A 25,794-nucleotide genomic window follows, 5' to 3' on the forward strand; every position below is an offset into this window, starting at 1 on the left:
TTGATATCATTGTAATTTTTTTGAATGTTTTAAGACTAGTTTTATGGACTAACATATGGTTTGTCCTTGAGAATAATCCATGTGTTGAGGAAAAAAATGTGTATTCTGCAGCTATTGGATGAAATGTTCTCTAAATACCGATTAGATATGTGGTCTGTAGTGCAGATTAAGTCTGATATTTCCTTGTTGATTTTCTGTCTGGAAGATCTGTCAAATGCTGAAAAGTGGGGTGTTGAAATCTCCAGCTATTATTGTATTGGAGCCTATCTGTTTCTTTAGCTCTAATAATATTCACTTTATATATCTGGGTACTCCAGTGTTGAGTGTACATACATTTAAAATTGTTATATGCTAAAGAGTGGCTACTTTAAAGTACTGGCATTGCAAGGCATTCCTGTTGTTTTCCTTTCTACTTAAGCGCTTCCATTTTCCAAGATTTGTGTTATTTTGCATTAAGCACATGTTACCTTTGCAGTCTGGGGAGAGAAAATCTTGTAATTGTAAAGGAAAAAGGGCCTGGACAGTAGTAGTAAATGCTGCAGAGAGGCCAAAGTATAATAGATGGAAAAAGTCAGCAGTGATGCCAGTGAGACGGTTGTACTGGAACGGACATGCTTGAAGAGAACCAGCTGCGGGGTGAGTGGAAAGTAGGTAAGGAAATAAAGGTATCTCACTTTTGACAGAAGTAGAACAAAAAGAGAAGTGGAAAAATAGAAAGGTGAGGATAGGGGAGTGAAAAATCTGCCCAAATGATTTTAAAGATGGAGAATCTGAGCAAGTTTGCTGCTGATAGGGATGAAGCCAGGAAAGAGAGAGGACCAATATGAGAGGTGTACAACTGAGGGTGCGAGGTGCCTGTGAGGACATGGAATTGGGTCCAGAGAACAACGTGACTGAGTTGGCCTAGGCAGAAACAAAGGCACTCACCGTGGTGCCTCTTTCTCTAAACCAAGAGGCATAGTTAGTGCAGACAGCAATTTATCTCAAGGTGATGAAATCTGTGCCTGGTCATCTCACTTTTGTCGATAGGAAGTGGTCATCTGCTGAAAGGAAGGATCTGGGGCTGGTGAGGGGGGGATTGAGAAGGTGAAAAGAAGGGAAAATTATGGCAGAGATCCTGAGCTGGAGCTAAAGTGACAGCCTGCTATGGGGTGCTGCTGGGAAACTGCTCTTCCCTTTACCCAACTTCAAAGTAAGAGTTCAGGACTACTGTTTGCAGGTAGTTTAGCATCACTTACTCGATCCAGGTAAGGGGACTGGTTTCCAAGCTGTTTCTCCACAACACTTAGGTGGCAGATGGGTCCCGACTGGGGAACAGGGCAGGATCCAAAAAGCCCCATGAGATTAGCTATGGCTTCCCACAGCTGGCAGGATTTCCACACCTGACACCTGATCTTTGGGGCCCCAGTACCGGAGTTAGATTCGTATGTGCTATTTCCTGTGTTAGGTAATGACCTCTGTACATTTCCTTACCATAGACTTTAAAAAACTCTACATTCTCTAGCCGTGCCTTTTGGCTTCTCTCCCTCAGTCTCATCTCCTATGGTTGAGATAAGCAGGAGCAAAACTCTCCAAAGTGTAAACCAGAGGACATGTCCTGCTACATCTGGTGCTGTTTTCTCCCAGCACTGCCTCCCATCCTTTCCAGACACACCAGGATACACTGATAGGGGACTACTATGCCTTAACAGGCACTGGGATTTTAGTTGCCTTGTTTCAAGGAGTGGTTCTCAACCAGGAGCCATTCCTCACCCCACCCCCACCCTAGGGACATTTAGCAATGGCTGGAAACATTTTTGGTTGTCATAAGTGGGGGCAGGGAGAGACATCCAGTGGTCAAAGGCCAAGAATGCTTCTAAATATCCTACAATGCACGGAATAGCCCCCACAATGAATTATGCAGTCCCAAATGCCAATAGTTCCAAAAGTGAGGGATATTGCTTTGGAGTTCCTGAGCTGACAGGACTCTTTGAAGTTTTGCTATAATCCATTTAAAATTTGAAACATATGCCAGAGACAAATTAAAGAAAATACTTGAGGAATTGTCATTTATAAATTTCCACCAGATGGTGCTAAATGACAAGTGAAAATCCAACCTACTCTAGCCTCCATTTCAGAATTCGGTTTCTCTCCCTGGAGTAATAATGCCCATTCTTTTCAAATAGGATTGTTGCTCCTTAGGTACTGAGTGTTCTGTACCACCAGTATTTTTATGCAAGTGAGTTAAAGGGAGTAATGACTAAAACTCAGCCTTACAGATGAAAAGAACAGGACCACCTCCTCAATCAGCTACAGGATTTCCATTCCCTGTAGCAACAAGGGTATGGGAGAATCAGCTAGCTTTTTTTCTTCTTTAGCCAATTTTTAGCTGGGCACTTGGTCATCTGAAAAAGACAATTCCAAGACTCCTTGACCCTTAGGAAGGCTAAGTAATGAAGTTCAGGCCATTAGTGAGATGTGATCAGAAGTGCTGTGGGCTGCTTCTGAGTAGTACTCTTAAAGCAGTGGTTCTCAACTAGGGGTGACTTTGCCCCCTCCACCGGAGACATCTGGCAATGTCTGACATTCTTAGCTGTCACAATTGGGAGATGGTACTGGCATCTTGTGGGTAGAGACCAGTGATGCTACTAAAACTACAATGCACAGGACCACCTCCAAAACAGAATTATCCAACCCCAAATGTGCATAGTGCCAAAGTGGAGAAACCCTTAGAGGGAAAGGGCATGGCCCTGGCTTTCTCTTTCCCACTGGCTGAAAGGTGCAGTGGTGCACCATCTTGGACCACGTGGGCCAAGGCAAGAAACCAGGGAGGGTGGAGCCATGAGACAAGTGGAGCTGCCATACTCTAGACTCCTTACACCCACTGTCACAAGATTGAAATGCACTTCTCAACAGTGTGAGTCACTCCTCTTCTGCGTCTCTGTGACAGCAGCCAACTAATATTCTATCTAATGCCCTAGTACACCATATATATATTATTATTCATAGAACCAGGAATTGCTTTACCTGAACTATAGCCACACTAGGCCTGCATCCTTCTGCCTTCCCCAAGAATCCCCTGAGCTCTTTCTCCCTATCTTACCCCTCTCCATCTTTCTTTCCTTCCTCTCTAGATGCTGGCTACTTTCTTGAAGCAGAGATTCCACCAGGCCCCAACGGACTTATCAGTCTCAATCCACACCTGAATTCCCAAGACATCAACCTCCTACCATCTCCTGCTTCTATCCATAGACATCTCATTTCCTCCCACATCCATTTTCTGAAGTGGAAGAAGAATCTTTTCTAAAATAATCCCCCTCTACATACACAGGCCCTTACCCTGCTATGTCTTCATAAAACTCACCACAACATACACTTCTATTTCTCTGCTTATTGTCCATGTTCTACACAAAAGGTTTAATTTTATGAGGCCAAAAACTGTATTGTTTACTACTGTATATCTGGTAAATAGAATGTTACTGTCCAATAGAAATATAATGCATGCCACATATATAATTTTATATGTTCTTGTAGCCACACTAATAAAAAAGATAAAAATGAAATTGTCATCTGTAATCTCAATAGTCCTTCTCTAAGATGTTATCACTGTAAAGAAACTCAGACATTTTACATTCTTTTTCTCATTCTTCTTCAAAATCTAGTGTGTAATTTACCCTTACTGTATATCTCAGTCCAGGCTACTACAATTCAGGTTCTCACGGCCACATGTAGTGGTTACAACAGACAGTGCCGACACAGAATACTTGGCACATAACAGACATCCAGCATATATTTGTTAAAGTTAATACTCTATACCATTTTAATTCTTCTATATATAGGAATAATAATAGTAATGTCACATCATTAATATCACCCAATTGACTTAGCCATTTCCTCATTGGGCATTTAGGTCATTTCCAATTTTCGTTTTTAAAAATGATTCCATAATAAACAACTATCTGGTTCCTGTTTAGTAGAAACATGGTGAAACCCCGTTTCTACTAAAAATACAAAAACAAAAACAAAAAAGAAAAATAAATAGTAAGCGCGTGAGAGGACTAAGGGGATAATTGATTTAAGAACTGCAGAAGTGCTTTTACTCAAATATAACTGATTGATTAGATATACTACCCTTTCCAGCTCCTTGTCCTCAAGACTGGATCTGGGTAACAAAGAAAACTGTTACCTATTTTCCTTGGGCTCACTTGACTGGAAAAACACTCAGGAGAACTGCTTATCTTTGGATGCCAAGATGCTGAAAATTAATAGTACAGCAGATCTGGTGAGCAATTTTGGATATTTGTTGGGCTGGAGTATTGGTTAATAGGGAACTAAATCTGGTTTAGATTGTCACTGGAGGAATTCTTGTTTGAGAGCCAAAATATCTGTTTTTTAGCTTAGTCTGACCACCAGTTTTGTGCATGACCTTGGACTGACAGGCTCTGTAGCATCTCTAGGCTTCAGTAAGTGGTTCCATAAAACCATTAAGGGGATGTCAAAGATCCCTTTTGGTTCTTTAGTTTTATGGATCTAATGCTAACTGACTTTCAGATTCTAAAACCACCATGTAGATTCCGCAAACTCAGAAACATTACTCCCCACAGGACTTCATCCTGCAAGCGGTTTCCCATTCCAGTTTCCCATTCTGGATTGGGCTGCCTCAGAAGAACCCCCACTACCCATGGCTCTGGGAGGACAGTTCTCCTTTGATGCCCTACTTGTAAGTTTCCCATTCTTTTTGATGCCTCTCATGTCAGTTTCCTCTTGTTTGCTGAATCTGCTAATGAAGTCACGGCCTGCATTCCACCAATGCCCTCTTCTTGCCAGAGAGAAGCTTGGGGAATTTCTCAAAGTCTCCTTCCTCACCTCTCTTACAAAAAGATTTACTCATTTACCCATTCAGACCTTTACTTGAGTTTTCCTTCCCTCATTTATCACTGATTGGAGGCTTTAAGACAAAAAGCTTCAAAAACTAAACTTCTGAAACAAGGTGACAGTAAATCTAAGGTGTTTTTTTTGTTTTTTTTCTCTCCCTGCCTACAGATTTAGACTCTAAGGTGCTATTTCCCAGACATACTCTTCAGGTACCTGTGAATATGTACAACTAGGAGCTGTTTTTGAAGAAAACTGCGCTTTAGTTGCCTTCAGAATATGTCAGAAGAAGGCAAATCTATTAAGAGCACAGTGAATTTGAAGGCTCTGGGAGAAAAGAAGAAAGTCTTTGAGTTTCATTCTGGAATTTAAGCTATTCTTTCTCACTTGGGTACAAAGGTAGGTGACATTATGAATTTCTGAGGCTGGTTAGTGGCATATAAATAGGACTTTTGTGATTGGTAAATATGTGCATGGACCCAAGCTTGGAAAGGCTAGTGATTGTGAACAGGAAACATGAGACTCCATCTTGTACTAGTGATGAGATAGTCTTTCCTGATTATATTCCATTTCCTGATGTCTCAAGTAGCCCTTGCATTGACCTCACTTGGCTCGACTCTGTTGTAGTTGCAGCTGGAGAGTCAATCACTTTTGCCAAATGGTTCAGGGAGGCTAATGGAGGCTTTTGGCTTCACTTTTGCCACCCTCCTCTCATACACATACCACCTCAACTCTTGGCAGTCCTTTGAGAAAGCCATTCCATTGATGGTGGCCACACAGCCTCTGCTTCTTGGGGTTGTGTCATCTAATACAATATGAAATCTTTCAAAGAAGGAAAAAGTAAAGTTAATCACACTCTATTTCTAAAATGAAGTATTAAGTATCCATTCTTCCTTGGGTGATGAAATTGTAGTCTCTACACCAAAATGAGTTTACTTGAAATGTGGGGTCACAACCTGTTTCTTTTCCACCCCTCAATTTCCATACTCATTCTTAGAAACAGCAGGTCACCCAAAACAACAAAAGTCATTTTTAACTGAAAGTAAGCTATATGTTCTACTCCAAATTTATATGATTTTCCCGCCACTTAAAAACTTATCTACCTCTCTGTAACTCAGATAACTGTAAAATACAAATGATTACATAGAATATGTCCTGTCTCCTGGGAGAATAAATGCTATATTGTATATAGGGAAGAATGGTGTCTGTTCAAACATGGCTTTTCTGAAAGCAGGGAGGGGTCTTGGACAGGGAGTGAAGTTTCGGGGCCTCCCACACCAGCACCAGCGGCCTCTGCTCGTGGGGGTCAGGACCTGGGCAGGGCTCTCATTTTAACCTTTTCTGAGCTGCTACCCCTTCTCCCAGTACGTTTTGTTCTCCCTCCCTCCTCCAGGGAGGCTTAGATCTAGGGTATCCCAAGGCAGCCCCATGCGTGCCAGATGTTGGGGTTGGGGTTGGCACTTAGCAAAAGAGGCCAGAAATCAGAGTCGGGTGTAGAGGGCAGGGCTTGCTCCCCTCTCCCCCCGCCCCCAGCTCGGAGCTAAGAGGATCCACCTGCCTCAGTTTCCAGGGATCTGGTGTTCCTGACCTCCCTTCCCCACCCCGAGCACTGACTTTGTCTCTCTCTCTGTCTCAGAGACCCTGCTGAATACAAAATTGGAAACTGCTGATCTGAAGTGGGTGACGTTCCCTCAGGTGGATGGGCAGGTGAGAGCTGGGCCCAGGAGCTGGAGCTCTAGAGGAAACTAAGGGAGGAGGGGGTGCCCTTGCCGCCTGCTTTCTGTGTACCACTCCTCACCCCTGTCCCCCAGATGACAGCGGCCCAAGCAGTGTCATCTGAGCCCTTGCCCTCAGAGGCGCCCTCTGAACAGTACCAGCGGCCCCTTCCTGAGTCTCTCTCACTTTATGGGGTTCACCCCATGCAGCCTTCTCCCTGGTGGCCCCGACCTGACCCCTTTCTCTGCAGTGGGAGGAGCTGAGTGGCCTGGATGAGGAGCAGCACAGCGTGCGCACCTACGAGGTGTGTGATGTGCAGCGCCCCCCGGGCCAGGCCCACTGGCTCCGCACGGGCTGGGTCCCCCGTCGGGGCGCCGTCCACGTGTACGCCACACTGAGCTTCACCATGCTGGAGTGTCTGTCCCTGCCTCAGGCCAAGCACTCCTGTAAAGAGACTTTCACCGTCTTCTACTATGAGAGCGATGCGGACATGGCCACGGCCCTCACGCCCGCCTGGATGGAGAACCCCTACATCAAGGTACCAGGGCACCCCAGGGGCTCAGCCACAGCCAAGGCGGGATTCCTTGCGAGCAGGCCCATGGCCTAGAGGGTAGCCAATGCAGTTCCCAGGCCTCTGGTCAGGGCACTGGGGGCTGGAAGCAGGAGGCTGAGCTATGGGGAGGGAAGCAGGTGGTCTTCTGGGTGGAGCAGCAGAATATCCGGGGGCTGCCTGGCCAGGCCCCCAGGGAGACCCAGGCCTGATGCCTCCAGTCACCTCGGCCACCCTACCCCACCACGCTCCAGCCACGCTGAGCTGCTCTGTTCCCTGACTGCCCCTGGCTGGTTTCCAGCTCCGGACTTTGCAGCAGCCTCCACCTAGGGGCCTTCTCTCTGCCTCTCACAGCCCTACTTGTCTTCCAGATTCCAGCTCCGAGATCTTGCCTGTGCTGCCTTGGCAGATTCTTCCCTGCGGTCCTGCAGAGCTCTGCCCACCTGTCTGTCTCGGCACTCATTTCGCTTTATTAACTTTTGTTTTAATTTTTTAAATTTTTGAGACGGAGTCTCACTCTGTTACCCAGGCTGGAGTGCAGTGTCTCAATCTTGGCTCACTGCAACCTCCACTTCCCTTCCTCTTTCAAGCAATTCTCTGCCCCAGCCCCACTGAGATTACAGGTGCACACCACCATGCCCCACTAAATCTTTTTTGTATTTTTAGTAGAGATAGGGTTTCACTATCTTGGCCAGATTGGTCTTGAACTCCTGACCTCAGGTGATCCACCCACCTTGGCCTCCCAAAGTGCTGGGATTACAGGTGTGAGCCACCGTGCCCCGCCTGTTTATTTTTATTTTATATCTATATTTTTAAAATGGGGTCTTGCTATGTTGCCCAGGCTGGTATTGAACTCCTAGGCTCAAGCGATTCTCCTGCCTCGGCCTCCCAAAGTGCTAGGGTTACAGGCCTGAGGCACCAAGCCCGGCCTCGGGATACTTTATAGCTTCCCTAGGATTCATTTATTTCTGTCTCCTTGACTCTGAGATCAAAGCCTGGCATGGCGTCAGTGTCAGTAAATGTTTGTAGAACAAGTGACTGAAAAGGGCAGGGGGCAGGCTGGAGGTTGGGCACATTGCAGGAGCTTTGCAAGGATGAATGGACAGTGTGGGGGCCTGCAGAAAGTGTGTCCTGGGGAAGGTGGGGGAAGGTTCTGGAACAGGAATGGAGGAGGTCAGGGAGGGTGAGCTGAGAAGCATATGACAGTCTGCTGGGTCCTCAGGGAGTGGGACAGCAGCGGTGTGTCTCCCCCACCCTGGCAGGTGGACACAGTGGCCACCGAGCATCTCACCCGGAAGTGCCCTGCGGCCGAGGCCACCGGGAAGGTGAATGTGAAGATGCTGCGCCTGGGACCGCTCAGCAAGGCCGGCTTCTACCTGGCCTTCCAGGACCAGGGCGCCTGCATGGCCCTGCTGTCACTGCACCTCTTCTACAAGAAGAGTGCCCAGCTGACTGTGAACCTGACCCGCTTCCTGGAGACTGTGCCTCAGGAGCTGGTTGTGCCCGTGGCCGGGAGCTGCGTGGTGGACGCCGTCCCCACCCCTGGCCCCAGTCCCAGCCTCTACTGCCATGAGGACGGCCAGTGGGCCGAGCAGCCGGTCACGGGCTGCAGCTGTGCTCCAGGGTTCGAGGCCGCTGAGGGGAACACCAAGTGCCGAGGTGAGAGCTGGAGCTTCTCCTGAGAATGCTGCTCATCCAGGGTGGGGGAGAGTCTTGAACAAACGCCATGAACTCCACTCTTGGACCCACATTTGCTTGTTTGTTTTTGGAGACCGTGTCTTGCTCTGTCACCCAGGCTGAAATTCAATGGCATAGTCTAGGCTCACTGCACCCTCCGCCTCCCGGGTTCAAGCAATTCTCCTGCCTCAGCCTCCCGAGCAGCTGGGATTACAGGCACCCACACCATGCCCGGCTAATTTTGTATTTTTAGTAGAGACAGGGTTTCACCATGTTGGCCAGGCTGGTCTCAAACCCCTGACCTCGTGATCCACCAGCCTCGGCCTCCTAAAGTGGTAGATTACAGGCATAAGCCACCATGCCTAGCCCAGACCCATTTCTTAAGTTTCCATTTTATTTATTTAGTTTTTGAGATGGAGCCTCCCCCTGTCACCTAGGCTGGAGTACAGTGGAGCGATCTTGGCTCACTGCAACCAGGTTCAAGCGATTCCCCTGCCTCAGCCTCCGGAGTAGCTGGGATTACAGGTACACACCACCACGCCCAGCTAATTTTGTATTTTTAATAGAGACTGGATTCACCATGTTAAGCAGGGTAGTCTCGAACTCCTGACCTCGGGATCTGCCCAACTCAGCCTCCCAAAGTGGGATTACAGGCATGAGCCGACACCCGGCCAAGTTTCCGTTTTAAATGCTCTTCCCTCTCCTGAGGTTACTGGAGGGTGGATCTGTTTTCTGGGCTCTTTCTCATTTCCAGACTTCTCTGGAAGCCTGGCCAACTTCCCTGCTTGCCAACCATGGGAGGCTGGCCTGGGCTGCAGGACTGTCCTGTGAGGGGACCTTGTTGGTGTCCAGACAAAGCCATCAAGTTCTCCCCACTTGTTCATTGTGAGTCTCCTCTAATTTGCTGATACTGAATACTCACGTAGCCTTCCCTCTAGACAAGGGCTTCTTACCCTCTGGTTTTCTAGGGAATCTGTGAGCTTTGGTGGAAGAAAAAAAATGATTTTATTTTTTTTGAGACAGAGTCTTGCTCTGTCGCCCAGGCTAGCGTGCAGTGAGTGGCACAATCTCAGCTCACTGCAGCCTCCGCCTCCCAGGTTCAAGTGATTCTCCTGCCTCAACCTCCCAAATAGCTGGGATTACAGGAGTGCATTACCATGCCCAGCTAATTTTGTATTTTTAGTAGAGATGGGGTTTCACCATGTGGGCCAGGTAGATCTTGAATTCCTGACCTCAAGTGATCTTCCCACCTCAGCCTCCTCCTTAGGAAAAAAAAAAATCACAGGTATTTACAGCCCATTCCAAATGCCTCGAGAATCTCAAAACATTGTTTTTGCTCATGATGACTTCAGTACTACAGAGGTTAGGAGACCTGCTGCTACATCTTAATAAAGAAACACAAATGTTGTAGCCCACACTTTTTTCTTCATGTTTCGGTCATTGCATTTCAGCTTAATTGGTTTCCCTGGTATTGCTATGTATTTTGTGGTGTGCATTTGAAGTCATAATTTGGAGTAGAGGTCTTTCTGTGGGCTTCACCAGACTGCCAAGATCAGGGTCAAAAAAGGTTAGGACTGCTTCTCTGGGGAGAGAGTCTCCTTTCTCCTCTTAAGAGGTGAGGTTTTGAGATCTTTCTTCTGTTTTCCCACCTTAGCACTTCATCAGCCTTAAAAGCAGCTGGATTTTTTTTTTTTTTTTTTGAGACGGAGTTTCGCTCTTGATACCCAGGCTGGAGTGCAATGGCGCGATCTCGGCTCACCGCAACCTCCGCCTCCTGGGTTCAGGCAATTCTCCTGCCTCAGCCTCCTGAGTAGCTGGGATTACAGGCACGCGCCACCGTGCCCAGCTAATTTCTTGTATTAGTAGAGACGGGGTTTCACTGTGTTAGCCAGGATGGTCTCGATCTCCTGACCTCGTGATCCACCCACCTTGGCCTCCCAAAGTGCTGAGATTACAGGTGTGAGCCACTGCACCTGACCCTTGCCCAGGCTGGTCTTGAACCCCTTGGCTCAAGCGATCCTCCAGCCTCAGCCTCCCAAAGCGCTGGCATTACAGGCTTGTGCCACCAGGCCCACTGTGCAGATGGATGTTTTTGTGCATACCGTTGATGAATGCTTTTTTCCTCTCTCACTCTCTCAGCCTGTGCCCAGGGCACCTTCAAGCCCCTGTCTGGAGAAGGGTCCTGCCAGCCATGCCCAGCCAACAGCCATTCTAACACTATCGGATCAGCTGTCTGCCAGTGCCGCATTGGGTACTTCCGGGCATGCACAGACCCCTGGGGTGTGCCCTGCACCAGTAAGTGACCAGGACCCAGGTGCAGTTCATTGAAGAGGGATCAGAGACCCTTGAGGCAGACCCTGACATGGCCCCCACCCTCCCTGGACTTCCTCCCCTTGCCTCTGGCATGCTGCTCCCTAGCTCCAAGGTGAAGCCCGCTGTCTCCAAGGCAAGAGACCAGCATGGCTGCTGGCCCCTCCACTGCCCTCTCTCCACCGCTGTGGAGTAGGTCGGCCTCTGCCTGACCACACCCCCCCACCCCCCCGTCTCCTGCAGCCCCTCCCTCAGCTCCATGGAGCGTGGTTTCCCACCTGAATGGCTCCTCCCTGCACCTGAAATGAGCGCCCTGCGGGGGAGACCTGACCTTCGATCCCGGTCCCCGGGACCTGGTGGAGCCCTGGGTGATGGTTCGAGGCCTGCGTCCTGACTTCACCTATGCCTTTGAGGTCACTGCGTTGAATGGGGTGTCCTCCTTAGCCATGGGGCCCATCCCATTTGAGCCTGTCAATGTCACCACGGACCGAGAGGGTGAGACTTAGGGGCTGGGGCAGCTGGTGGTCCGGCGGGAGGGATGTCACTGAGAGCCTGAAGGGGAGAGGCAGGGGCCGTGAAGTGGGGTTCCCAGGAAGTGTGAGCGGTCAAGGCTTTGGGGGCAAGGGGTGGGCACAGTGGCTCACTCCTGTAATCCCGGCACTTTTGGAGGCTGAGACAGGTGGATCACTTGAACGCTGGAGTTCAAGACCAGCCTGGGCAACATAGGAAAATCTTGTCTCTACAAAAAATAAAAATATCACCCAGGTGAGGCAATCCATACCTGTGGTCCCAGCTGCTCAAGAGGCTGAGGTGAGAGGATCACTTGAGTCCCGGGAGTTGGAGGCGGCAGTGAGCTATGATCACACCACTGCACTCCAGCCTGGGTGCAGAGTCAGACCCTCTCTCAAAATAAACGAATAAGAAAGAGAGGGTAAGGAGGACGGAAAGGTGGGCAGGAGAGTTCTGCAAATGGGACTGGGGGCAGAGAGAATCAGAAGGAATTCTTGAAACAGCCGGGGGGAAACAGACAAGCATATCCAGCAGAGAAAGTGCTGGAAAAGATAAGGGACATGGCCAGGCTATCAGGAGGTCAGCAGTTCAAGACCAGCCTGGCCAACATGGTGAAACCCGTCTCTACTAAAAATAAAAAATTTAGGGCTGGGCGTAGTGGCTCACGCTTTAATCCCAGCACTTTGGGAGGCCAAGGCAGGTGGATCACCTGAGGTCAGGAGTTCAAGACCAACCTAGCCAACATGGTGAAACCTTATCTCTACTAAAAATAAAAAAATTAGCCAGGTTTAGTGGTGGGTGCTTGTAATCCACTTGGGAGGCTGAAGCAGAAGAACTGCTTGAACCTGGGAGGTGGAGGTTGCAGTGAGCCAAGATTGTGCCACTGCATTCCAGCCTGGGTGGCAGAGCAAGACTCTGTTTTCGAAAAAGAAAGAAAACAAAAATTTAAAAAGATAAAGGACAGACGTGCATGCATAAGGGTTCCGTGTCTCTGCCTCTCACAGTACCCCCTGCAGTATCTGACATCCGGGTGATGCGGTCCTCACCCAGCAGCTTGAGCTTGGCGTGGGCTGTTCCCCAGGCACCCAGTGGAGCTGTGCTGGATTACAAGGTCAAGTACCATGAGAAGGTGAGGCCAACCGGTGCCCCTGGGAGTGGGTGGGCAGTGGGTTGTGCTTTCCTGGCTGGGATATCTGTGTTGCAGACACCTGGCAGGCATTTGAATTCCAGCTCTGCCACGGATTCTCTGGGCTGCCTTGGGTAAGCCCTTTGGCCTGTCTGAGCCTCAGCTGCCTCAACTATATAATAGTTACTGTAACAGTACCAGGCACACGTGGCCAGCACAGTGGCTCAGGTCATGTGTGGTGGCCACGCCTGTAACACCCAGCACTTTGGGAGGCCGAGATGGGTGAACTGCTTGAGCCTAGGAGTTTGAGGCCAGCCTGGGTAACATGGTGAAACCTTATGTCTATAAAATTTTAAAATGAAAAAAAAAAAAAATTAGACTGGGCACAGTGGCTCACACCTGTAATCCCAGCACTTTGGGAGGCCGAGGCAGGTAGAATGCCTGGGGTCAGGAGTTCGAGACCAGCCTGGCCAACATGGTGAAACTTCATCTCTGCAAAAAATTCCAAAATTAGCCAGGCACACTGGTGGGTCCCTGTGATCCCAGCTACTTAGGAAGCTGAGGCAGGAGAATCACTTGAACAAAAGAGGCAGAGGTTTCAGTGAGCCAGGATTGCACCATTGCACTCCAGCCTGGGCAACAGAGTGAGACTCTGTACCAAAAAAAATTAGCCAGGCACGGTGGCATGTGCCTGTGGTCCCAGCTACTTGGGAGGCTGAAGTGGGAATATCACTTGAGCCCAGGAGGTTGAGGCTGCAGTGAGCTGTGTTTGGGTCACTGCACTCCAGCCTGAGTGACAGAGTGGGACCTTGTCTTTGAAAAAAAAAAAGATATTAGGAATGCACAGCACATGGCTTGCACACGTAAGTTCTCCCAAAGGCCTCACCAGCTGCCAGGCAGGCTAGTGATGTGAGCGCAGGGTGAGGGGAGGAGGCAAGAAGAGCAGCAGGAACTTGGGCCCCGGGTGACAGCCAGTCCCCTCCTTCTTCTGGACAGAGCTGCGGGGGCTGAAGCGGGGAGCTGGCTACCTGGTGCAGGTGCAGGCACGCTCTGAGGCCAGCTACGAGCCCTTCGGCCAGGAGGATCACAGCCAGACCCAACTGGATGGTAAGCCTGGGGAAGCGGGTGAGGGTGGGGATTGGAAAGACCCCCAAAGTTGCTGGAAAGACCCCAAAGTGCCTTTTTTTTTTGAGATTGAGTTTTGCACGGGCTGGAGTATAGTGGCGCAATCTCGGCTCACTGCAACCTCTGCCTCCTGGGTTCAAGCGATTCTCATGACTCAGCCTCCCGAGTAGCTGGGATTACAGGTGTGCGCCACTGCGCCCAGCTAATTTTTTGTATTTTTAGCAGAGACCAGGTTTCACCTCATGATTAGCCCGCCTCGGCCTCCCAAAGTGCTGGGATTACAGGCATGAGCCACTGTGCCCGGCTAGAGTCCCATGTTCATGTCCTCCTTTCTGTCAATCACACGGCACACCCTAAAGAGGAGGGAACATAGGATGTCAAACCAAAAACCAGCAGCTGAGTGTGAAGTCCGGCCTGGTTCACTCGGTACCCCCAGGCTGGAGTAGTGGCGTGATCAAAGCTCACTGCATGGCCGGGTGCGGTGGCTCACCCTGTAATTCCAGCACTTTGGGAGGCCAACACAGGAAGATCATTTGAAGTCAAGAGTTCAAGATCTGGCCTCACATGGTAGCTCATGCCTGAAATCCCAGCAGTTTGGGAAGCTGAGGTGGGTGGATCACCTGAGGTCAGGAGTTCGAAACCACCCTGACCAACAAGGTGAAACCCCATCTCTATTATAAATAAATAAATAATAAATAAATAAAAGAGTTCAAGATCACCCTGGCCAACATGGTGAAATCCCATCTCTACTAAAAATACAAAAGTTAGCTGTGCGTGGTGGTGCATGCCTGTAATCCCAGCTACTCAGGAGGCTGAGACAGGAGAATTGGTTGAACCTCAGAGGGGGAGGGTGCAGTGAGCTGAGATTGTGTCACTGCACTTCAGCCTGGGTGACAGAGCGAGGCTCCTTCTCAAAAAACAAAACAAAACAGCTCACTGCAGGCTCAACATTTAGCAACAACCTGACCCCTGAGCCCTCATTTCCTCATTCAGTAAAATGAGAATATCATGAACCTTCATGCAGGACTTTGAGGATTCGAGGTAACAGATTATTTTTAATATGCTGGACCAGTGGCTTGCTGCTTTTCTTTTCTTTTTTTTTTTTTTAAGATGGGGTTACACCATCATGGACAGGCTGGTCTTGAACGCCTGACCTCAGGTGATCCACCCACCTTGGCCTCCCAAAGTGCTGGGATTACAGGCGTGAGCCACCACACCCGGACTTTTTTTTTTTTTTTTTTTTTTGAGACCGAGTTTCACTCTTGTTACCCAGGCTGGAGTGCAATGGCGCGATTTCGGCTCACCGCAACCTCCGCCTCCCAAGTTCAGGCAATTTTCCTGCCTCAGCCTCCTGTGTAGCTGGGATTACAGGCATGCGCCACCATGCCCAGCTAATTTTTTGTATTTTTAGTAGAGACGGGTTTCACTATGTTGACCAGGATGGTCTCGATCTCTTGACCTCATGATCCACCCGCCTCGGCCTCCCAAAGTGCTGGGAATACAGGCGAGAGCCACCACACCCGGCCTTTTTTTTTTTTTTGAGACAGAGTCTTACTCTGTCTCCCAGGCTGGAGTGCAGTGGTGCGATCTCAGCTCATTACAACCCCCGCCTCCCAGGTTCAAGGGATTCTCCTGCCTTGGCCTCCTGAGTAGCTGGAACCACAGGCATGCACCACCACGGCCAGCTAAATTTTTTTTTTTTTTTTTTTTGAGACGGAGCTTAGCTCTTGTTACCCAGGCTGGAGTGCAATGGCGTGATCTCGGCTCACCGCAACCTCCGCCTCCCGGGTTCAGGCAATTCTCCTGCCTCAGCCTCCTGAGTAGCTGGGATTACAGGCACGTGCCACCGTGCCCAGCTAATTTTTTGTATTTTTAGTAGAGACGGGTTTCACCATGTTGACCAGGATGGTCTCGATTTCTTGACCTCGTGATCCACCCACCTCGGCCTCCCAAGGTGCTGGGATTACAGGCGTGACACACCACGCCCGGACTTTTTTTTTTTTTTTTTTTTTTTGAGAGAGAATCTTAGAGAGTCCCAGGCTGGAGTGCAGTGGTGCGATATCAGCTTATTGCAACCCCCGCCTCCCAGGTTCAAGCGATTCTCTTGCCTTGGCCTCCGGAGTAGCTGGAAACACAGGCATGCACCACCATCGCCAGCCAATTTTTTTTTTTTTTTTTTTTTTTTGAGACAGAGTCTTACTCTGTCTTCCAGGCTGGAGTGCAGTGGTGCGATCTCAGCTCATTGCAACCCCCACCTCCCTGGTTCAGGCAATTCTCCTGCCTCAGCCTCCTGGGTAGCTGGGATTACAGGCACGTGCCACCGTGCCCAGCTAATTTTTTGTATTTTTAGTAGAGACGGGTTTCACCACGTTGACCAGGATGGTCTCGATCTCTTGACCTCGTGATCCACCCGTCTCGGCCTCCCAAAGTGCTGGGATTACAGGCGTGAGCCACTACGCCTGGCTTTTTTTGTTTGTTTGTTTTGGTTTTTTTAGACAGAGTCTTACTCTGTCTACCATGCTGGAGTGCAGTGGTGAGATCTCAGCTCATTGCAACCACCGCCTCCCAGGTGCAAGCGATTCTCCTGCCTTGGCCACCTGAGTAGCTGGAACTACAGGCATGTACCACTGTGGCCAGCTAATTTTTTCTTTTTCTTGAGACGGAGTTTCGCTCTTGTTACCAAGGCTGGAGTGCAATGGCGCGATCTCGGCTCACCGCACCTCCGCCTCCCGGGTTCAGGCAATTCTCCTGCCCCAGCCTCCTGAGTTGCTGGGATCCAATTTTTTGTATTTTTAGTAGAGACGGGGTTTCACCATGTTGACCAGGATGGTCTCGATCTCTTGAACTCATGATCCACCCTCCTCGGCCTCCCAAAATGCTGGGATTACAGGCGTGAGCCACCGCGACCGGTAAAACCTCATCTTTAAACAACAAAAAAGAAACACAAAAATTAAGTTGGAAACGGTGGCCCAAGCCTGTAATGACAGCACTTTGGAAGGCTGAGGAGGGTGGATCATGAGGCCAGAGGTTCGAGACTAGCCTGACCAACATAGTGAAACCCATTCTCTGTAAAATAAAATAAAATAAAATAAAATAAAATAATAAATTACCTGGGCACATGCTCGCTTCGGCAGCCCGTACACTAAGCTTGGAATGATACAGAGATGATTAGCATGGCCCCTGCACAAATATGACATGCAAATTCATGAGGCGTTCCATATTTTTTTTGTTTTTAAAAATCAAATAAAAATAAATGTAAATTTAAAGTTAAAAAAAAAAATAAAATTAGCTGGGTACGGTGGTGGACACCTGTAAACCCAGCTACCTGGGAGGCTGAGGCAGGAGAATCGCTTGAACCAAGGAGTCAGAGGTTGCAATGAACCAAGATCGCACCATTGCACTCCAGCTGGGTGACAAGAGGGAAACTCTATCTCATAGACAGGCGGGTCAGCGGGGATTTATCTAGCACCTCATTTTTATAAGTGTGGACACTGAACTCTCTGATTTTTTTTTTTTTTTTTTTTTTTTTTTAAGAAGGAGTTTCGCTCTTGTTACCCAGGCTGGAGTGCAGTGGCATGACCTTGGCTCACTGCAACTTCCGCCATCCGGGTTCAAGTGATCCTCCTGCCTCACCTTCCTGAGTAGCTGGGATTACAGATGCACACCATCATATCTGGCTAATTTTTGTATTTTAGTAGAGACAGGCCTTCACCGTGTTTGTTAGGCTGGCCTTGAACTGCTGACCTCGTGATCCACCCGTCTCTGCCTCCCAAAGTGTTGGCATTACAGGTGTAACCCACTGCGCCTGGCCATAATCTTAATTTTTCAGAAGGCTTTTAGATTAAAATATTTACAGGGCTGGGCATGGAGGCTCTTGCCTATAATCCCAGCACTTTGTGAGGCACAGGCGGGTGGATCACCTGAAGTCAGGAGTTCAAGACCAGCTGGCCAACGTGGTGAAACCTGGTCTCTAATGAAAATACAAAAATTGTCCAGGCTTAGTGACTCACGCCTGTAATCCAAGCCATTTGGAGGCCAAGGCAGGCGGATCACGTGAGGTTGGGAGTTCAAGACCAGCCTTACCAACATGGTAAAACCTCTTATTTATTTATTTATTTGTTTGTTTGTTTGTTTATTTATTTTGAGACAGACTTTCGCTCTTGTTACCCAGACTGGAGTGCAATGGCCCGATCTTGGCTCACCGCAACCTCTGTCTCCTGGGTTCAGGCAATTCTCCTGCCTCAGCCTCCTGAGTAGCTGGGATTACAGGCACGCGCCACTATGCCCAGCTAATTTTTTGTATTTTTAGTAAAGACGGGGTTTCACCATGTTGACCAGGATGGTCTCGATCTCTTGAACTCATGATCCACCCTCCTCGGCCTCCTAAAATGCTGGGATTACAGGCATGAGCCACTGCGACCGGCAAAACCTCATCTTTAAAAAAAAAAAGAAAGAAACACAAAAATTAAGTTGGAAACGTTGGCCCAAGCCTGTAATGACAGCACTTTGGAAGGCTGAGGAGGGCGGATCATGAGGCCAGAGGTTCGAGACTAGCCTGACCAACATAGTGAAACCCATTCTCTGTAAAATAAAATAAAACAAAATAAATTAATAAATTACCTGGGCATGTGCTCTCTTCGGCAGCACATACACTAAGCTTGGAATGATACAGAGATGATTAGCATGGCCCTTGTGCAAGGATGACATGCAAATTCATGAGGCATTCCATATTTTTTTTGTTTTTAAAAATCAAATAAAAATAAATGTAAATTTAAAGTTAAAAAAAAAAAGAAAATTAGCTGGGCACGGTGGTGGACACCTGTAAACCCAGCTACCTGGGAGGCTGAGGCAGGAGAATCGCTTGAACCAAGGAGGCAGAGGTTGCAATGAACCAAGATTGCACCATTGCACTCCAGCTGGGTGACAAGAGGGAAACTCTATCTCATAGACAGGCGGGTCAGGGGGGATTTATTTAGCACCTCATTTTTATAAGTGTGGACACTGAACTCTCTGATTTTTTTTTTTTTTTTTTTTTTTTAGAAGGAGTTTCGCTCTTGTTACCCAGGCTGGAGTGCAATGGCGCGATCTCGGCTCACTGCAACCTCCGCCTCCTGGGTTCAAGCAGTTCTTCTGCCTCAGCCTCCCGAGTAGCTTGAATTACAGGCATGAGCCACCGTGCCCGGAGGATTTTTTTTTTTTTTTTGAGACGGAATTTCGCTCTTGTTATTCAGGCTGGAGTGCAATGGCGAGATCTCGGCTCACCGCAACCTCCGCCTCACCGGTTCAGGCAATTCTCCTGCCTCAGCTGCCTGAGTTCCTGGGATTACAGGCACGCGCCACCATGCCCAGCTACTTTTTTCTATTTTTAGTAGAGACAGGGTTTCATCATTTTGACCAGGATGTCCTCGATCTCTTGACCTCGTGATCCACCCGCCTTAGCCTGCAAAAGTGCTGGGATCACAGGCGTGAGCCACCGCGCCCGAAGATTTTTTTTTTTTTTGAAACAGAGTTTCGCTATTGTAACCCAGGCTGGAGTGCAATGGCGCGATCTCGGCTCACCGCAACCTCCGCCTCCTGGGTTCAAGCAATTCTCTTACCTCAGCCTGCAGTGTAGCTGGAATTAACAGGCGTCAGACACCGCGCCTGGAAGATTTTTTTTTTTTTTTTTGAAACGGAGTTTCGCTATTGTAACCCAGGCTGGAGTGCAATGGCACGATCTCGGCTCACCGCAACCTCCGCCTCCTGGGTTCAGGCAATTCTCCTGCCTCAGCCTCTGGAGTACCTGGGATTACAGGTACGCACCACCATGCCCAGCTACTTTTTTGTATTTTTAGTAGAGATGGGCTTTCACCATGTTGACCAGGATGGTCTCAATCTCTTGACTTCATGATCCACCCGCCTCACCCTCCCAAACTGCTGGTATTACAGGCGTGAGCCACCGCGCCTGGCAGATTTTTATTTTTTTTTAATAAGTTGTGGTTTCACCATGACGGCCAGGCTGATCTTTAACTAGTGACCTCAGGTGATCCACCCACTTCGGCCTCCCAAAGTGCTACGATTACTGGCGTGAGCCACAGTGCCCGGCCCAATCTCTCTGATTTTTAAAAATAAAGTTGGCCAGGCATGGTGGCTCATGCCCGTAATCCAAGCACTTTGGAGACCAAAGGGGGCGGATCACCTGAGGTTGTGGGTTCAAGACCAGCCTGACCAACACGGTGAAACCCAGTCTTTAAAAAAATAAATTAATTAAAAAATAAAGTTAAGGCTGGGTGTGAGGGCTCACGCCCATAATATATGCACTTTGGGAGACTGAGGTGGGTGTAACACCTGAGGTCAGCAGTTCAAAAGCAGCCTGGCCAACATGATGAATCCCTATCTCTTCTAAAAATACCAAAAATTAGTTGAGCATGGTGGTGAGGACCTGTAATCTCAGCTACTCAGGAGGCTGAGGGAAGAGAATCACTTTAAACTGGGAGGCAGAGGTTGCAGTGAGCCAAGATCCTGAAACCATACTGCAGCCTATGGAACAAGAACAAAACTCTGTCTCAAAAATACATAAAAAAAGAAATAATTAAATAATAATGTTTAGACTGGGCACAGTGGCTCACCCCTGAAATTGCAGCATTTTGGGAGACTGAGAAAGGAAGATCATTTGAGGCTAGGAGTTTGAAACCAGCCAGGGTGACAGAACAAGATCCCATCTCAACAAAAATTTAGCTGGGTGTGGTGCTGTGCACCTGTAGTCCTAGCTACTCAGGAAGCTGAGTTGGGAGGATTGCTTAAGACCTAGAAGTGGGAGGCTGCAGTAAGCTACGATTGAACCACTGCACTCCAGCCTGACGGACAGAGCAAGATCATTTCTGTAAAAAAAAAAAAATAAACAAATATAAGCTTCTTTTTCTTGAGACAGACTCTTGCTCTGTCACCCAGGCTGGAGTGCAGTGGCACGATCTCGGCTCACTGCAGCCTTCGCCATCCAGGTTCAAGTGATCCTCCTGCCTCACCCTCCTGAGTAGCTGGGATTACAGATGCACACCACCACATCCGGCTAATTTTTGTATTTTAGTAGAGACAGGCTTTCACCATGTTGGTCAGGCTGGCCTTGAACTGCTGACCTCATGATCCACCTGTGTCTGCCTCCCAAAGTGTTGGGATTACAGGCATGACCCACTGTGCCGGGCCATAATATTAATTTTTGAGAAGGTTTTTAGATTAAAAGATTTACAGGGCTGGACATGGAGGCTCTTGCCTATAATCCCAGCACTTTGTGAGGCACAGGCGGGTGGATCACCTGAGGTCAGGAGTTCAAGACCAGCCGGCCAACAGGGTGAAACCTGGTCTCTAATAAAAATACAAAAATTGGCCAGGCCTAGTGACTCAGGCCTGTAATCCAAGCTCTTTGGAGGTCAAGGCAGGTGGATCACCTTAGGTCGGGAGTTCAAGACCACCCTGACCAACATGGTGAAACCTTGTCTTTAAAAACAACAACAACAACAACAACAACAACAACAAAAATTAAGTTGGACACGGTGGCCCCCACCTGTAATCCTGGCACTTTGGAAGGCTGAGGTGGGTGGATCATGAGGCCAGAGGTTCAAGACTAGCCTGACCAACATAGTGAAACCCATTTTTTGTAAATAAAATAAAATAAAATAATATAAAATAAAATAAAATAAATTAAAAATTACCTGGGCATGTGCTCGCTTGCACATACACTAAGATTGGAAAGATACGGAGAAGATTAGCATGGCCCCTGCGCAAGGATGACATGCAAATTCATGAAGCATTCCATATTTTTTTGTTTGTTTTTAAAAATCAAATAAACAGAAATTTGAATTTAAAGTTAAAAAAAAAAGAAAATTAGCTGGGCACGGTGGTGGACACCTATAAACCCAGCTACCTGGGAGGCTGAGGCAGGAGAATCACTTGAACCAAGGAGGCAGAGGTTGCAATGAGCCAAGATTGCACCATTGCACTCCAACCTGGGTGACAGGAGGGAAACTGTATCTCATAAAAAGGCGGGTCGGGGGGATTTATCCAGCACCTCGTTTTTACAATTGTAGACACTGATCTGTCTGATTTTTTTTTTTTTTTTTTTTGAGAAGTAGCTTCACTCTTGTTACCCAGACTGGAGTGCAATGGTGGGATCTCGGCTCACCACAACCTCCACCTCCTGGGTTCAAGGAATTCCCCTGCCTCAGCCTCCTGAGTACGTGGAATTACAGGCATGAGCAACCGCGCCCGGAAGATTTTTTTTTTTTCTAAGATGGGGTTTCACCATGAGGGCCAGGCTGATCTTGAACTCCAGACCTGAGATGATCCACCCACTTTGGATTCCTAAAGTGCTAGGATTACTGGCATCAGCCACAGCGCCTGGCCCAATCTCTCTGATTCTTAAAAATAAAGTTGGCCGGGCATGGTGGCTCATGCCTGTAATCCAAGCGCTTTGGCAACCAAGGCGGGCGGATCACCTGAGGTTGTGAGTTCAAGACCAGCGTGACCTACATGGTGAAACCTCGTCTTTAAAAAAAATTAAATACATTAATAAGCAAATAAAGTTAAGGCCGGGTTTGGCAGCTCACGCCTGTAATCCCTGCACTTAGGGAGACTGAGGTTGGTTGGTCACCTGAGGTCAGCAGTTCGAAAGCAGCCTGCCAACATGATGAAATCCGGTCTCTTCTAAAAATACAAAAACTTAGTTGAGCGTGTCTCAGCTACTCAGGAGGCTGAGGGAAGAGAATCAGTTGTAACTGGGAAGTAGAGGTTGCAGTGAGCCAGGATCCTGCCACCGTACTGCAGCCTAGGTGACAAGAACAAAACTCTGTCTCAAAAATAAATAAGAAAATGCAGGCTGGGATCTGCTGCTGGAGGGCGGGAATCAGCATCTCTGCAGTGTGGCCACCTGCAAGGGCAGAGCCAGGCCATTCCTGCAACCTCTCCAAGGGGCTCTCTCTAGTTCCCTTGTGGCAGGACTACAGAAAGGCACCAGCTGTCAAAACAGGAACATGGGCTCCAGGTCCCAGCCCTGCAAAGCTGTGCACAGAAAAGGAAGTGTGAAGTTGAGAGGTGACAACTTCATAACTGACTGGGGCAGAAGACAGACCATAAGCAGACAAGAGAGTAGATGCTTCCTTACATGAGGAGCCATGCAGGAAGGAAACTGAAGTTAGGGGGAGCCAGAGTGAGCGTCTGCTGGGTGGGTTGAGACAGATGGAATCATTCAGAGCTTGGGAGTGATCTGTCACCAGCTTCAGGCAGGCAGTGGAAGCAGCTATGTGTGCTCCCACCCAGCCAGGAGACATGAGGGTTACCCATCAGGTGCAAGGAGCAAGGACTGAAGAGGACACACAAGCCAGGAGGAGCCTACATAAAGGGCTGGGGACCAGGAAAGGAGGGAAGACAGAAAGCATGTGCAGCCTCTCAGGATGGTTGATCAGCTGCAAAGGAGAATAGAGAATGGGGCTGAGCTGGGGTAGACAGGAAGTCAAGGAGCTGTCTGGGGTTTGTTTACAAAGTGGCCATAGAGTCAAAGAGTGCTTGCATCCTCCAGGGACGTCCAGGACAGGGAGGAGACAGGACAGCACAGACAGTTAAGAGCAAAGTCCTTGAGTGGAGAGAAGGGCTGGAATACACTGCCCCAGCATCCCGTCTTCAGATGCTTCCAGAATCCAGCCCAGAAGCCCCCAAACTAGTTTCTCAAACTGTGGCCAACACATAGCCCTCCCCATCCTAGTGTGCAAATTGGTGACAACACAGGCTTTTGGGTCAGAAAGGTCTTGGCCCCCACTCCCCAGACCCCAACACTGACTTCTCTACAGTTGAGAAGCATTCAGGAAGCCAAATCCCAGAACGCTGACCCCTAACATAAGCACCCCACGCTGGTCGATTTTCTCTCTTGGGAATGTTCTCTTTGTACAACCTCAGCCTTTTTTTCTGAAGGAAAGAAGGGAAAACCCGTAAAAAATGAAGCCTCTAGTTTCATGCTTAAGTTGAACTCTAAGGTTTACTGGCATTGCTGTGAACCTTAGGAGTTCTGAGTGTAGTCTCAGTTCTTAAAGCAAAAGCTGGGCATGTTTATCAATCACTTTTTGAGACAACATCTACTGAAAGAAACCAGAACTGAGTTTTGCAATGCCACCTCTGCACTGAGACCAGCCACTGCAGGCCACTTCAATCTCTATCAGAAAACTCTTAGCCTAAGAATATGTTCTCAAGGAACAAATGAAAGGAGAGGGCATGTTCCAAGGAAGCAGGAGACATTTTAATGAGCTCCTTCAAGGCACTGTTTATCCGGCCCTTCCCACGCATGACCCATGCATTTCACATGCTTTTTTCCTACCTTCTCCGAATGCCCAACTCAGCCTGATCACTCACCAAGGCATGGGAAAAACAATAAAAACAAGCATCCCTCTAGAAACCCTGGGGTCCTGGACTGCAGAAGACCACTGAGAGGCTGCCATGAGACACTGGCTCTGAGAAAGGTCTGGACAGACTGGTGCTGTGCATCTGAGGAGGCGCAGTCGCCCTCTATGGACCCTGAGTCAATGTTTGGGATGGTGCATGGAGGGGCCTTGCACCGCAGATGCAATGCCAGAATCATGTCTGGTGTGTAAACACACAGGGTACACATATGTAATAGCCATGCCCAGGCCCAGAGGCAAAAATCAGAAAAATTCTAAGCTAAGCACAACCTCTGCTGTGAACTGAATGCTTGTGACCCCAGAATCGTGCGTCTAAGCCCTCATCTTGATGTGATGCCGTGTGAGAATGGGGCCTGTAGGAGGTAATCAGGACATGGAGGTGGAACCCTCCTGATGGGCTGAGCATCCTTGGAAGGGACATGAGAGCGCTGCTTCCTTTCTCCCTCTGTGCCCTGGGAGGGCCGGAACCAGCCATCTGCAAACCAGGAGGAGAGGCCTCATCAGAGCCCAAACCTGCCAGTGATGCCATCTTGGACTTCTCAGTTCCAGAACTGTGAGAAATGAATGTTTGTCCAGAGCCCCAGTCTATGATATTTTTATTATAAGAGCTGAAATGAAGACAGCCTTCTAATCAGTAACATGAGAGCACAATATTCACACACAGGCAGGGGATTATGTGAAGGTTCTATTTCCATGACTGCCCCTGTTCTAACCCAGTGTTCCTTAGCTCACTGGCAGCCTCTGATGGGGGAAGACATCAGTACACGTGCACAGTGTTCTTTAGTAAGGACACTGACCTCAAAATAGAAAAATATTCAGGCAATTGTATTTGAACTCCTGCAAAATCCCTAAAAGTACCCTTATTCTTGGAGATCTGAGGAACATAGATCAAAACCCACCACACACATAATTTTTTAACTTCTCCACTTTACAGATGAATAAGGTCCCACCTCAAGTGACCGAGTGATGTATGGGAGGCTGCCGTGTCCCCTAGGACACAGCCGTGCTTGACCTCCAGGGAGTGCTCCCACAGTGCTGGAGGGCAGACACCCCAGTCAGGCCAAGCCCAGCCACTGCCAAACAACTGACTCATTACAAGTATCTGTCAGGAAGAGAAGCACAAGGACACAGCCCGACTTCCACCACGGGGCACAATCAGCCTCCGTCCAGCCCCAAGCCTGCACAGAGCATGCACTGCAGCCCCCAGGGGCAGAAGGAGGTGGACCCATCTTCGCCCCCTCACACTTCATCGGGGGTCTGCAGAAGCTGAAGGAAGGTTGTTCTACATGTCTGCTTGTCACACGCACAGAGGAGAGAGCTGGGAAGGGCCACAGACAGAATGGGGTGCGGAGAGGGTCCCTGACATAGACCACGGGGCAGGGGCCTGCAGCTCCCACAAGATGGACAGGCACCGCAGTGCGCACCAGGCTCTGCTGCTGGCCCAGAAGGTGAATCATACACACTGGGGCTGGGCAAAGGCCCAAGCTGAAGGGGTTCTGTGGATGGCA

At 48.8% G+C, this 25,794-nt stretch overlaps 1 protein-coding gene and 3 non-coding genes across 4 annotated transcripts; all 4 read left to right on the forward strand.

The window, feature by feature from the left end:
* Positions 1-611: 611 nt before the first annotated feature.
* LOC135271299 (ephrin type-B receptor 4-like) lies at positions 612-25,654 on the forward strand. Its single transcript, XM_064368321.1, is given in 9 exon segments — positions 612-651; positions 6,443-6,558; positions 6,818-7,105; positions 8,380-8,776; positions 10,934-11,089; positions 11,348-11,599; positions 12,619-12,768; positions 13,737-13,847; positions 25,305-25,654. Coding segments are annotated over 9 exon segments (1,860 nt in total).
* LOC135271367 (U6 spliceosomal RNA) lies at positions 16,986-17,090 on the forward strand. The gene has a single exon (XR_010339466.1). It is a non-coding gene; the product is annotated as a U6 spliceosomal RNA (small nuclear RNA).
* Positions 18,494-18,600, forward strand: LOC135271361 (U6 spliceosomal RNA). The gene has a single exon (XR_010339459.1). It is a non-coding gene; the product is annotated as a U6 spliceosomal RNA (small nuclear RNA).
* LOC135271362 (U6 spliceosomal RNA) lies at positions 21,562-21,663 on the forward strand. Its single transcript, XR_010339460.1, has one exon. It is a non-coding gene; the product is annotated as a U6 spliceosomal RNA (small nuclear RNA).
* Positions 25,655-25,794: the final 140 nt, after the last annotated feature.

Source organism: Aotus nancymaae, unplaced genomic scaffold, assembly GCF_030222135.1.
Source record: "Aotus nancymaae isolate 86718 unplaced genomic scaffold, 86718_ANA_hifiasm-v0.15.2.pri h1tg000076l, whole genome shotgun sequence".
NCBI lineage: Eukaryota > Metazoa > Chordata > Mammalia > Primates > Aotidae > Aotus > Aotus nancymaae.